The sequence below is a fragment of the Phacochoerus africanus genome, chromosome 8 (assembly GCF_016906955.1).
Source record: "Phacochoerus africanus isolate WHEZ1 chromosome 8, ROS_Pafr_v1, whole genome shotgun sequence".
In the NCBI taxonomy this organism is placed as follows: Eukaryota; Metazoa; Chordata; class Mammalia; order Artiodactyla; family Suidae; genus Phacochoerus; species Phacochoerus africanus.
The window spans coordinates 106164914-106178490 of record NC_062551.1 but is presented as its reverse complement, the minus strand read 5'-3'; the positions used below and the strand labels follow the sequence as shown (position 1 = coordinate 106178490).

General features: G+C 42.0%; 1 protein-coding gene across 1 annotated transcript in view; it reads right to left on the bottom strand.

The window, feature by feature from the left end:
* GREB1L (GREB1 like retinoic acid receptor coactivator) overlaps positions 1-13577 on the bottom strand; it is a 268658-nt gene that overhangs the window by 54754 nt on the left and 200327 nt on the right. Inside the window, exons 14-16 of the mRNA XM_047793881.1 lie at positions 12846-12974; positions 12174-12308; positions 9122-9319 (exon numbers count right to left, since the gene is read on the bottom strand). Of these exons, the coding sequence (XP_047649837.1) occupies positions 9122-9319; positions 12174-12308; positions 12846-12974 (462 nt within the window). The remainder of the gene's footprint in view (positions 1-9121; positions 9320-12173; positions 12309-12845; positions 12975-13577) is intronic.

Here is a 13577-nt window from a genome sequence, read left to right as displayed (position 1 = left end):
TTCTAACATGAATGGCAACTTAGGATGCATCAGTAACTCTTCTTCTTTTATGACATTTTGCAATTTGTTGAGTCCTAGAACAGAGTCACTGGGGGTTGGGAATCACTGTGTTCCCTAAAGGTGATTAATCTGAATCTTGGGAAGCTGCCATAGATGATGCCACCATCGTGGGCATCTCCATGGAAATAACCAACTCAAAAGGCACCAGGAGAACAATCTTTTCAGACAGCCAGAACTCCAAACAGCTAGACTATTGCCACTTGTATTCTCTTTTGGTTTACTGAAGCCTATGGAGTCATGTGTGTTTTAAGCATTGGCCTGAGTTCCTCTTTATGGGATTAGAGAAAAACAATATCATGCCCTCTGAGGCCATTCCTATAAAAACTTTGAAGGGGAAACAGCAATTTTTCCCCTTAATGGCCTTTAAGGGGAATAAAGCCAAGAACACAGGTGCAGAGTCCACAACACCTCGTGAGCAACAGTGTCAAAGCCATGAAGGTGCAAAGTCTGAAGGAGTGGCCAGAACCCATCACTAGAAGGAACTCATCAGCCTGAGTATCAAGTAAAACTGATAATGGCCAGGGAAATCTAAAATGTCCAGGTGTCAGTAAAAATGACCCAGTGCTCAACTCAAGGCCCCACTGTACTGCCTATTTGGAGAGAACAATGTGGTCTGGCTCGAATGTTATTATTCCTTTATGTTTTTAATAAAGAATTTTATTTCTATGAAAATCGAAACTACATTGAGATACTACCTCACACCGGTCAGAATCATCATTAAAAAACCTACAAATAAATACTGGAAAGGGTGTGGAGAAAGGGAACATTCCTACACTGCTGGTGGGAATGTTAATTTGTGCAGCCACTATAGAGGTTCCTCATATTTTTCCAACTCCGCAATAAAAAGTGGGCATCAGCAAGGTCTGCCCCAGAGACTGAATAGAAAACTAAAAATAGAGTTACCATATGATTCTGCAATCCCACTCCTGGGCATACATCCAGAGAAAGATATAATTTAAAAAGATACATGCACCCCAGTGTTCACTGTAGCACTATTCACAATAGCCAAGACATAGAAACAACCTAAATGTCTATCAACAGATGAATGGATAAAGATGTGGTACATGGAGAGAGGGATGGATTGGGAGTTTGGGACTGGCATATACACATTACTATATACAAAACTGATTGGTAACAAGGACCTACTAAATAGCTCAGAAAAATCTATTCAATACTCTGTGATAGTCTATATGGGGAAAGAATCTGAAAAAGAATGGATATATATGTATATGTAGGGCTGATTCACTTTGCTGTATGCCTGAAACTAACACATCATGTGAGTCACCTATATTCCAATAACATTTATTAAAATTTATTAAAAAGAAAATATGGTACATACATACAATGGATATTAGCCATAAAAAGAATGAAATAATGCCATTTTCGGCAATATGGATTGATCTAGAGATTATTATACTAAGTGAAGTAAGTCATAGAGAGAAAGACAAATACCATATGATATCACTTATATGTAGAATCTAAAAATATGACAGAAATGAACTTATCTACAAAATAGAAACAGACTCACAGACATAGAAAACAGACTTGTAGTTACCATGTTGGGATGGGGGAGGGATGGATTGGGAGTTTGGGATTAGTGGATGCAAATTATTATATGTAGACTGGTAAACAACAAGGTCCTACTATATAGCAAAGGGAACTGTATTCAATATCCTGTGATTAAATCATAATGGAAAAGAATATGAAAAAGAATATATAAATGTGTAACTGAATCACTTTGCTATAGAGCAGAAATTAAATCAACATTGTAAATCAACTATATTTCAATAAATAAATTTTTTTAAAAAAATTTTATTTCTAATTTTTTTTCTCTAATTTTTATTTCTTGTTCTCCCCATCAAGAAGATAACCTAAAGAAAAATAAAACTACTCTCAGTTTTAGATGTTCATTCCCTCTTGGGCTTAAATTAATTTCTCCAAAATTTTGGTTTGCAATAATATTCTAATGCTTAAAAGGAAATGAAAATCATATTTAATTTTTTTGGCAATTTTATGGGTTTTTCATATCTGGTCTTACTGAAATCTCTTCAGATCCATATTATAAAAAGTAGAATATAAACAATAAATCACTATTGTTATAAAAAAAGGAAATGAAAATCAAGAAGATATGAAACCATTAGAGTATGCTGAATTTTCTTCTTTTGGTCTTTTTAGAGCTGCACTTGCAGCATGTGGAGGTTCCCAGGCCAGGGGTCGAATTGGAGCTACAGCTGCTGGCCTATGCCACAGCCACAACAATACCAGATCCAAGCCATGTCTGTGACCTACACCATAGCTCATGGCAATGCTAGATCCTTAACCCACTGAGAGAGGCCAGGGATCTAACCCACAACCTCATGGTTCCTAGTCAGATTCATTTCTGCGGAGCCGCAACGGGAACTCCTAGAGTATGCTGAATTTTTAAGTACTATAACAATGGGAATTCCTTCATCCTGGCCATTTCCTTTCCGCAAATAAATAACCTGGGAATTGAAACAACAGGTTAAAATTCCTGGTCATTGCTTTTGGTGCCCATTGCATTGGTGGTCCCATTGACTTCTGGTGGCCTGGCTGGCTCCCTTCTGTCCTCCCAGTAGGAAAGAATTCTCCAAATTGGGTTTGGTGAGACTTGTCTGTTTGTTTGGGTCAAAGAGGGAAGCAGCACTAGACCTACACTAGAGCAGATTTCTGAACACACAGATAACAACTTCAGGGCCCCTGAGGGACTAAAAGACAGCTGACACATGCTCATCTCAGGCCTCTACTCTTGGCCAAAGTAGATTTGTGAAACATGTTTTTTGTTTGTTTGTTTTGCTTTTTAGGGCCACACTTGCACATATGGAAATTCCCAGGTCAGGGGTTGAATCAGAGCTATATATAGCTGCCGGCCCACACCACAGCCACAGAATGCAGGATCCGAGCTGCATCTGTGACCTACACCACAGCTCATGGCAACGCCGGATCCTTAACCCAGTGAGTGAGGCCAAGGATCAAACCCACATCCTCATGGATCCTAGTTGGGTTCGTTAACTGCTGATCCATGAAGGGAACTCTGTGAAACATGGTTTTAATGACAAAATTTGTTTTTGCCTGGGGACTGGCACATCTTAAATATTGGTTACTTCTATATCTTCCTCTTAAAATATATTTTAATTTAAAATTCAATTTAGTGGGTTAAGGATCTAGTGTTGCCATGAGCTGTGGTGTAGGTCGCAGACGCAGCTTGGATCCCCCGTTGCTGTGGCTCTGGCATAGGCCGGCGGCTGCAGCTCTGATTAGACCCCTAGCCTGGGAACCTCCACATGCCATGGAGGCAGCCGTAGAAAAGGCAAAAAGCCAAAAAAAAAAAAAAATTCAATTCAACAGAATGTTATAAAACAGACAAGACGGACATGTACCCAGAATATCTGCTTTCTAGCTGAAGAGGAAGATCATTAATAAACACAGAGCTACTACCCCATCTTGAGTGTCAGGGCTGGAGGACCACAGAGGGCAGAAGAGCACCGTGTGTGACCCTCAGAAGGAAGGTGGGCAAGGGTGTTCTCGGAAGCCAAAGGAGCTGTAGTGTTTAAAGGGAGGAATGGAATCACCTGTGCTGTCAAGAGTTCAGCTAAGGACAGAAAACACTGTTGGTAACGCTGGTGAGAGCCCTGCAAGGGTGGGAGTGGAGAGTAGAAGCCAGTTTGCAGGGTGCTGAGGGACTGGGAGATGGAGATACCAACAGACAACTCAAGCTTGACAGTTAAGTAGAGGAGGATGAACTGGAGGGTTAGGTAGGATTAACAGAAACTTGTTTTGAGAGAGTGGGGTAGGTTTAAACTGATGGAATGAGCTCTGGGAGGGAAGAAAACAGAAGGTGGCAACGAGAGAAGAGAGAATCAATAGTGTGAGGTCCATGAGAATGGGGAGAGGATGGCATTCAGAGCAAGGTGGGAGAATCAGGTTTAGACAGAGGAGGACAGTCTTTCACTGATAGGAAAGATGGGTGTGGATGCAGTGAGGTTTCCAGGTTTGGAAGGAAGAAGTTTTTATCTGAAGTTTTCTTCTTTGGTGGGGTTGGGGACGGGAGAAGTGGTTGGCATGAACATTTGCTAAGAGAAGGATGAGGTCAGAAGTTTGAGTGAAATGGTGGAATCTGTAATAGAATGAGAGAGAGATCCAATTAAAGATCCAGAAAGAATTTATGAAGCATCGATTGGAAAGGTTGATTTTTTTTTCTCCACTGTGTATGTTGCAAAGCAGTCTGTGGTCTGATGTTGGGGATATTGGAATGTACAATTCCAGGATCCACAGAGTCTGGGATATGGTCTAGAGGGCAGGTGGCTCCAAATAGCAGAGATCTGAGGATGAGAGTTTAAGGTAGAGAAGCTGGGAGCTGGTGGGATAAACTACCCAGATGGGATCGGAGAAGCCTGTAAACCAGGTGCCAGCACCTCCTGTAAACTAGGGGTGGGCACCAAGCAGCTACCACCTAGTTGGAAATTGACTTAACGAATGCTAACTGGAGGCACTTGTCCAGTTACATTCGTATGAAGGGATCTTTGGCATTTCCCTACTGCACCTCAGGCTTCCTAAAAGTTTCTTCCCTGGGATCCCACTCCCTGCTGCCTTAGTCACTGCCCTTACTGCTGACATTTTAGGGGACTGACAAGGAGGTATAAGGTTTATAACACCAAGAAAATATAGTTTGGAAAGTGAAGACGTCTTCCTCTATTTCTTCCCTTCCCTTCCTACTCTCTACCACTGCCATAAAACTTCCTTATGTCCTTTTGGATAGAATAATCTGTCTGTCCATCAGCACATGAAACTTCCTTGCCTGGATACTCCATCTGCTCCCATCTGCTGGAGCATTTTAAAAGCAAGGAGGAGGAAAATATAGATAGTCTGTAATCCTTCCTGTTTTCATCCCCCCCACTTTGAATAGAAAGGGGTTTGCATGATTTATTTATTTGGCTGCACCTATGGCATGTGGAAGTTTCCCAGGCCAGGGATCAAACCTGTACCATAGCAGCAACCTGCGCCACTGCCGTGACAATGCCAGATCCTCAACCCACTGTACCATAAGGGAACTCTGAAAATGGCTTGCATTTTGATTGCACGAATACCCTAATATTCTAATTTATAGAATTTGAGGCTTCCTGAATTAGAAGGATTTTGCTACAACATCAATTTGAAAAGAAGTGACACTAAAACCAAAGTACTTCCTACAGTCCAAAAATTCCTCATGCTGCTTCTCCACTGATCACTGCAGCAGTTACAAGTTCATTTTGGGAAAACTTAAACATGTTTAACCCATTTCACTTCAATTATTATTTTTTTTTAACCTTTGAATTCTTTCTGTAATGTTTTCTTTTCCTCCCTCCCTCCCTTCCTTAATTAGAAAATGAGTTGAGGTATCAAATGCTTCGTCTTGGTGCTGAGTCTGCAACAATGTGATAGTTTCTATTTTCACCTTTTTCTTTCAGTCACCCAAGGGCTGCCAAGGATGTGGCCTTTCTGCATGTCCTGGCTGCCTGCTTCTCCCTGCCTGGTGCTTTTCCTGGCAGCCTGGATGCTGAGATGCTTCCTTTAGGGAAAGGCAAATGGAACCAGAGAGCGAAGCACTTGGACACTGTTGCTCCTTCTGCCCATCCCACCCCTTCGTCCCTCCAACCCCACCTCTCCCTTCCAATGGTAGCTAAACCCCTTTGGGTGCCAGGCCTGAGAGAGGCAGAAACGAGGCACCGGGCACGTAGAGATGAAGAAACGATCCTTGTCCCCAAAGCACTGCCTTCTGTGACCTTAGGCAATGAAGCTTTCCTTGATTCACATGCAAAATATAAGAAAAGTGAGTCAGATGATTTCTTTTGATCCTTTATGTTTTCATGGCAATGGACTTTCAAGAGTTGTTTGAGTGGAAAATCTTTGCTCTGGACAATCTCTTGACACTTTCATGCTTCTAGTCCTTCCTGTTTTTATGATTGTTATGTGTTCCAAGAATATGAAGGTATTCAAATAAAAAAGCAAATAAAATTTTGGTGTTGTTATGACATGGAATATCACATACATTCATTAAGAATGACGCTTACAAAAGCTTTTAATGACATGGAAAAATGACACAGGCAGAGAAGATATTAAATCTTTTTTTTTTTTTTTTGGTCTTTTGTCTTTTTAGGGCCACACCCATGACCAGGAGTCGAACCCTGGCTAGGGGTCGAATCAGAGCTGTAGCTTCTGGCCTATGCCACAGCCATTGCAATGCCAGATCTGAGCTGCATCTTCGACCTGCTCATGGCAATGTCAGATCCTTAACCCAATGAGTGGGGCCAGGGATTGAACCCGCAAACTCATGGTTAATAGTCAGGTTTGTTAGCCACTGAGACACAATGGGAACTCCAATATTAAATCATTTTAACAGTGGTTTTTGTTGAGTGGTAAGATTATAAATGTTTAAAATTTCCTACTTTGTTTCTTTTATTTTTCAAAAGAAAGGAAACTATAACAGTTTTTTATATAATAAAAATCAATAAAACCATTTTTAAATATATGTAAGTGATTATTTTTGCAGCAAAAATTCCAGTGTATATGTCAATGCCAGATGTGAATAATTTAAAAAACGTGCTTTGCCTTGAATTTTCTGAATCTGTCTATAACACTGATTTTTCTAAGCTTATGTAACCAGTCAAATTCCAGTATCTTTTTGAGGTATGATAATCTTAAAATCCTCACCTTGGAAAGATCTGAGGGCACTGAGAAGGGAAAAGGAGGGACCAGTGGAATTTCTCTGTCAAAAATGCAGTTTCATTTAGGGTCTTGAACTGATTAAGAAAGGAGAAAGAACAGGTCATCTAGAGGTTATTTCAGGAAAAGGCTCTGGGGAGAGCACAGCTGCTGACCAAGGGTGATTTCACCACTTGAAACAGGTGTTAAGATGCCCTGGCTCAAGCATGACTGGGGTATCAGATCACAAATGTAGGAAGGCCACAAATGCCATTTGGTACAAGTAAAACACCTATAAGAGAAGACGTTCCCTCCACAGGAAGGAAGTGGAAAATCTACAAGCAACAAAAATCTGAATAATGCTTGGTGTGAAAGCCCATCCATTTCTCTCAGTAGAGGGATTGGAAAGAGAATGCAGAATGACCAGTAGCTGAGGATGCCTTGAATTCACTCCAATTTCTGGTAGAGCTGTGAGAAAAGGCGTTTGACCTTCCCTGGCTAAATCACCTATACTCAATTCCAGCAGGCCATTTTGTAGCTTGTCATTCAAAATTTTAGAGGCTAAAACGAAGACTGCACTGTTAACCAGGCACTTAAGTCTCCAGAAAGCAAGGGAAGACTTTACGGTGTCAGCCACAGCCACCAAGAGACATTAAAGAGGGAAAATCTGTTGTCAGTCAGCTCATCTGGCCCTAACCGGGAACTAACAATGAAAGATTTCTTGTAGAGCTATGCTAATCAAAGTGGTAGTGGTGGGGAGGGATGGAGGGGGGTTTGGGACTGGCATATGTACACTGTGGTATATGGAATGAATAGTAAATGGGAACCTGCTGTAGAGTACAGGGAACTCTACCCAATATTCTCTGATAATCTATAGGGGAACAAAATCTGAAAAAAGAATGGATATGTGTACATGTACAGCTAAATCACTTTGTTGTACAGCAGAAATGATCGCAACATTGTAAACCAACTATACTTCAATAAAACTTTAAAGAATGAAAAAAATGAGGAACTCTATGTTTTGAATAAGCCTTTTTTTGATTATGTTGAAAACAAACAAACAAAAACAAAGTATGGTCCACGGACCAGCTGCCTGGGAATCCCTGGGAGCATGTTGCAAATGCAGAATCTGGAGCCCACCCAGACCCTCAGAAGGGGAATCTGCATTTTAACCAAGATCCCCAGGTGATCTCTATGCTAAATGCTAAGGGGCACTGTGTGACATTCAGGAACATATAAACTATATTTTATTTTATTTTATTTCATTTCATTTTTGCCTTTTTAGGGCCACACCCACAGCACATTGAGGTTCCCAGGCTAGGGGTCAAATCAGAGCTGTAGCCACTGGCCTACTCCAGGGCCACACCAACACGGGATCCAAGCTATGTCTGCGACGTACACCACAGCTCACAGCAACATTGGATCCTTAACCCACTGCGTGAGGCCAGGGATCAAATCTGCATCCTCATGGAAGCTAATCAGATTCATTTCCGCTGAGCTACGATGGGAGCTCCTAAACTATATTTTAAACTTTTCTGAAATGTTCTGCTTGTTATTTGTTTTCAAATATATTAAAAATAATTTTTTTTAACTGTGGCAAAAATATTTATTCTGCAGTTAAAATCTGTGTGTGTGTGTTTTCCCCCAGCAAAAGTACTCAGAAACAACTTGACATTTATAATTTCCTTTTCAAAACTAGTTCACAAAGGCAAGCATTTTCAGCAGTCTCTATTTTCTAAATTCCTTATTGCTTCTTGCAATTCTAAGCAAATTTTATGTTTGAGAGGGATATGCTTACCACAAACTTCTAAAATATTTACGCCCTACCTTTTTACATTTTCTGGGAAAAATATTTTTTCCTCTCTATTAGTCTCTTAAAGTCATTAGGAGAAATTCTAACTTCATGCTTTTTTTTCAATGAGGTTTCTCATTGTAGACATGGGGTGTTCTGGTTTCTAGATTGAAAATATGTTGGTCATGTGCTAAATGCATGAGTCCTCCTGGGAGACAGTGACCCACTCTGAACCACAGACAGAGTTCAGATGGCACAGACCCCACATCACCCCATCCTTTTGCCTTAAGGAAATGTCTCTTCATAGATGAGTGACCAGTTTCTAGTCACAGACTTACTGGTATTGACAAACATGCACATCGATTTATCCTTGACTCAGGAGGAGAAAGTTCAGAGTACTGAGGGAACATTTACAGATAAATTCAAAGTAATATTTAAAGCACTCCTATGATACTTATTAATGTGAAAAGGGATGGAAATGTCCTATAAATTCTGGATTAAGCCAAAGAAAGACACAGAGGGAACGAAAGGCTGCATCTAGGTGGGGTCCTCTTTGCAAGTCCATCTTACCCGATTGTCGGATCCGTTGAAGAGTCTGCTGGACCAGAACCTCTGATCTCGGGACAATGATGATGAAGTCCACTTTGCTGAAGTGGCCAAGGTCCAAGCTCTGGCTGCCGCTGTCTGCTATAGCACACACCTGAGACAAGAGTTTTCTGGCAACGGTGAGCTGCGGCTGATAAATTTGGAAGGTTTCATTACCTGAATCTAAAATTTAAAAAATAAAAAAGTCATAAGAACAAGTTAATTCACTTCTGTGATGACCTCTATGAATCCATCCAGGGACATATAGTACACACATGGTGCTCTGTCACCAAGAGTCCTTATTTTCTATCCTCACTCTCTACTGAGTTTTAATATTTGCCCACTTTCCCTGAAAACTTGGCTGAAAGCACGTGCTCAAGAGTGAATGTGGTCGTCTTACATATGCATTATTTTAAAATCGATCATCTCACAAAGCACTAACACAACACCACTCCCCTGTCTGGGAAAGGGGGGACAGGCCACACGTTCAGGGCCAGAGCCAGGGTTCATCTATGGAACGGGGAAGAGTTTCCAGGTTCCTTTAGGACTATGGGCACAGGTCAGGTGCCCGAGCCCAGACCCAGTTCAGGGAAGGAGGCAATGCCATAACCATAATATTTTGAGTTCCTTTGAGCTTTTCTGGATGGTACCACAGTAAACATTTCCTCTCCAGCAAGTCAGTGGCAACGTGGTTTGAAATTCTCCTCCCCACGACACTAACTTTACCTCTCTTCCCACTTAACTCCACTTCGCCTGTGCTTGTGACCTGGCAGGTCTGGATGGCTGTGGTCAACTCCGGTGCTGACGCCTGCACTATCTGAAGAGACCTGACTCATGACAGGGCCAGGTGGCCACTCAATAGGTGACATATTAGAAAAAATATTGCCCAGATACTCTAAACATGCCAGTAGGTTTTTATTACAAATTCTAACCAGGCACTCAATCTCTCTTACACGTGATGTGCATACACACATACGTATGAGAGACAGCCTTAGTTAGCTACATACCTGGACAGGAGACCTTTTAATGATTCTTTAAAGAGCTGTTTTTTTTTTTTTTTTTTTTTTTAAATCTGGAACACATGTAGAAGTCTGACTGGAACACACAAGGGTGCATTTAGCCTGTGCTAGTGGATGCTTTCTAAAATCACACTGCTGTGCAGCCCAGGCAAAAATGGTAGTCACCACACCCCAGTCACCGTGGTACCCTGACAGTGGTTGGAGCTTTATACAGTTGGGTCTCCCCACTGTCTGAAACCTCTAAAGAAGCCTCAAACTGGAACTTTTTTTTTTTTTGCTTTTTCTTTGCTTTTTAGGGCCACACATGCAGCATATGGAAGTTCCCAGGCTAGAGGTCAAATTGGAGCTGCAGCTGCCGGCCTACACCACAGCCACAGCAACACAGGATCCAAGCCACATGTTCGACCTACACCACAGCTCATGGTAACACCAGATCCTTAACCCACTGAGTGAGGTCAGGGATCCAACCCACGTCCTCATGGATACTAGTTGGGTTTGTTACTGCTGAGCCACAATGGGAACTCCTCAAACTGAAACTTTTAATAATAGCCCAAATAGTTTTTGACCCACAGAGAATAGCAATCAAACTAAAATCTGTCTTTCGGTAGTTAGGCTATTATTTCTTTCATTTCACAGGTTAGATGGATAGGGACTAACACACAGGGTGGCATAAACTTTTGTAGAATTGAACTTAGCAAATTTTGAAGTTGGAGGAAACCTAAAAGTATCTTTAAACAGTATTTTTTTTATAATCACCAAGATCTCAATTAATTAATTAATTAAGAGCTATGTTTCATAAACAGGGAATTGAGGATATATACATGGGAACCTGTAAGTACTCTGAGAATTTGAATTTCTAACTTTGTTTGCATAACACATTCCAGATTCATCTGGATGATCACTTTATTGCCCTATAATGTCCAGAAGTCAAAAACTTGTATTGTCTTTGACTTTGTTTTTACACTGGAGCTGATGCCAAGCCATGCTTTCACTGCTGAGGCCACCCTCATACATTCATGATGTGTTCATATCAAGTGAGAGCCACAAGGCTGTCAGCATCCACTTGTACAGTTCTGTTTCATATCCATCCCTTCTTCTGTGCTTTGTTCTGTTTTGTTTTGTTTTTTTCTTTTTTTAGGGCCTCACCTCCAGCATATGGAGGTTCCCAGGCAAGGGGGCGAATCGGGGTTGTAGCCATGGACCTACGCCAGAGCCACAGCAAAGCAGGATTTGAGCCACGTCTGCGGCCTACACCACAGCTCACGGCAACGCTGGATCCTTAACCCACTGAGCATGGCCAGGGATCGAACCTGCAACCTCATGGTTCCCAGTCGAATTCTTTTCCACTGCCCCATGACGGGAACTCCTGTCCTGTCTTACACTGTCCCAATACAACAGGGAATTGGGGAAAAAACTGAACCTAAAGGAACCCAATCTAGTGACCCGACTTCTCAACCCTGATGCCACCGTCCCCCTTGGCGTGTCCCCTACAAACTCATTACAGGACAGATGATATGTCAGTGTTGCTGCTCCAGCTGCCAGGAAGGCCTTGATCTCCCTGAGAATGTATGTTTTGCATGTTGGAAGGTAAATGCGGGGCGTGGAGAGCCAGGAGCCCTGCATAGACTATAGATTCCTTCAAGAAGTTCTTTAACACTCTGTGTGAGCTGAGGGCACAGTTGGTAGAGCTAAGGAAAGTATGCCAAGGACCCCAAATCTTCAGAGAAAAAAAAGAGAGAGAGGGAGAAAGGGAGAGAGAGATGTGTGTGTGTGGGGGGGGACTGCTTAAAATAAAGTGTTTGGCTTTGCTTTTAATTCTAGGAAGCAGTTATAAGGTGCTGGACGCAGGCCACAGAGTAAGACATTTTTAACTTGAGCCAGATTTATCACAGAGATAATGAGGAAAGGCCTGTCTCATTCTGTGACTTGAAAACAAGACCGTAAAACCCTCGGAACGACTTAGCTTTTGTGACTGTCCTGAGGTCGGGTTTCCTCCTTTGGGTCTGAGGTGACATTACCCAGGTTCTGCGTGGGGATCATAGCCGCAGCCTCCTGAGGGGACACACATTCATTAAGGTCTCCGTTGAAAGGGGTCACCACACTATCTCCTCTTCTCTGTTGCATTTTTTCTAGTAGCTTGTCTAGGTCATCTCCTATTTAAAAACACAAGCAGAGATAAGAAGGTTATGAGGAATGATATGTTTGTATCAGTCTCCGAGTTGGGCAGTGCAGCTGAGTTTCCATGGAGATCTGCTAGTCATCCCACTTTTCATGTTGGAATTTACGCCCAGCCACACCAACAGCAGGGTCTCTGCAGCCAGAGCTGCCCTCGTTTGCACCGGGCTTACAGTTTACATGCTTTTATAAACCACATCTCTCCCGGCCTCCATAATACTTCGAGCAAGGAGGATGGGATCGTTATATCTCCATTTGCCATATTAGAAAACTGAGATCCAGGGAGGCAGTGTCGCCCAAGGTCAAACAACAAAGTAGTGGTGGAGTGGAGGCCTCCCATCCTAGTGCCTGAACCCCTTGCTGTGTCAGTAACAAAAGGCTTAGAAGAAACCATAGAAGGAAGGTCAGCGGGCAAGCTTAAGCTCCACACTCAGCTCCTTGACGGGTAAAGATTTAAATTCAGAAAATCAGGCAGCTGGGGGCTGGCAGTGTTGCTGAACCCGAGAGCCACTCACCTAATGATGTGGTTTTGAAATGCGATGCCAGGAAACTGACCTTTCCTGTGATGAGCTCATAGCTAATTTCTTTCAAAAACTCACTTGTGGTGAGCATGCTCTCTGCCAGAGCTCTGGACTGATGCTGACCTGCAGAACAGAGGGAGAGACCATGTGCCAGTGAACAAATGTGCACCGGGACGTGATTTATAACAGCAGAGACTGGAAACAGAACTAAAGTATGTAACTAGAGGGACCTGACTAAGAAAGGGATGGCACATAAAAAGGTAGGCAATTACACAGCATCTGAAAGGACAATTTCAAACTTTTATCTGAAATGAAAAGTTTATAATATCAAAGTTAGGTGATCAAGGGGAAAAATGACATACCTTATGTCAGTAACTGTGAAAACATATCACGCATGTGTTTAAAAGACTGGGGAGGACTGTGAAAAGCCTTTAAAAAATTGTGTCTGCATGGCTATTATGAATGTCGGTCTTAAAAATATAAACATATGTTGTTTTTACAAATGAAAATTAGAAAAGGAATTCATTACACTTTCTGATGAAGCTTTGTGAGAGATATAGGTCACAGAGGGACAGACAGGTAGGTGGGTTTGGCGAAAGCGAGGGGGCTTGGCACCTTTCCGAGGAAGATGTGAAAGACATTCACAGAGAGAAAAGCAAAATTTAGTCCAAATGGCAACTCAGGATGGTGCCTGATAGGAAATCAGCACCAGAAACAAAAATACAT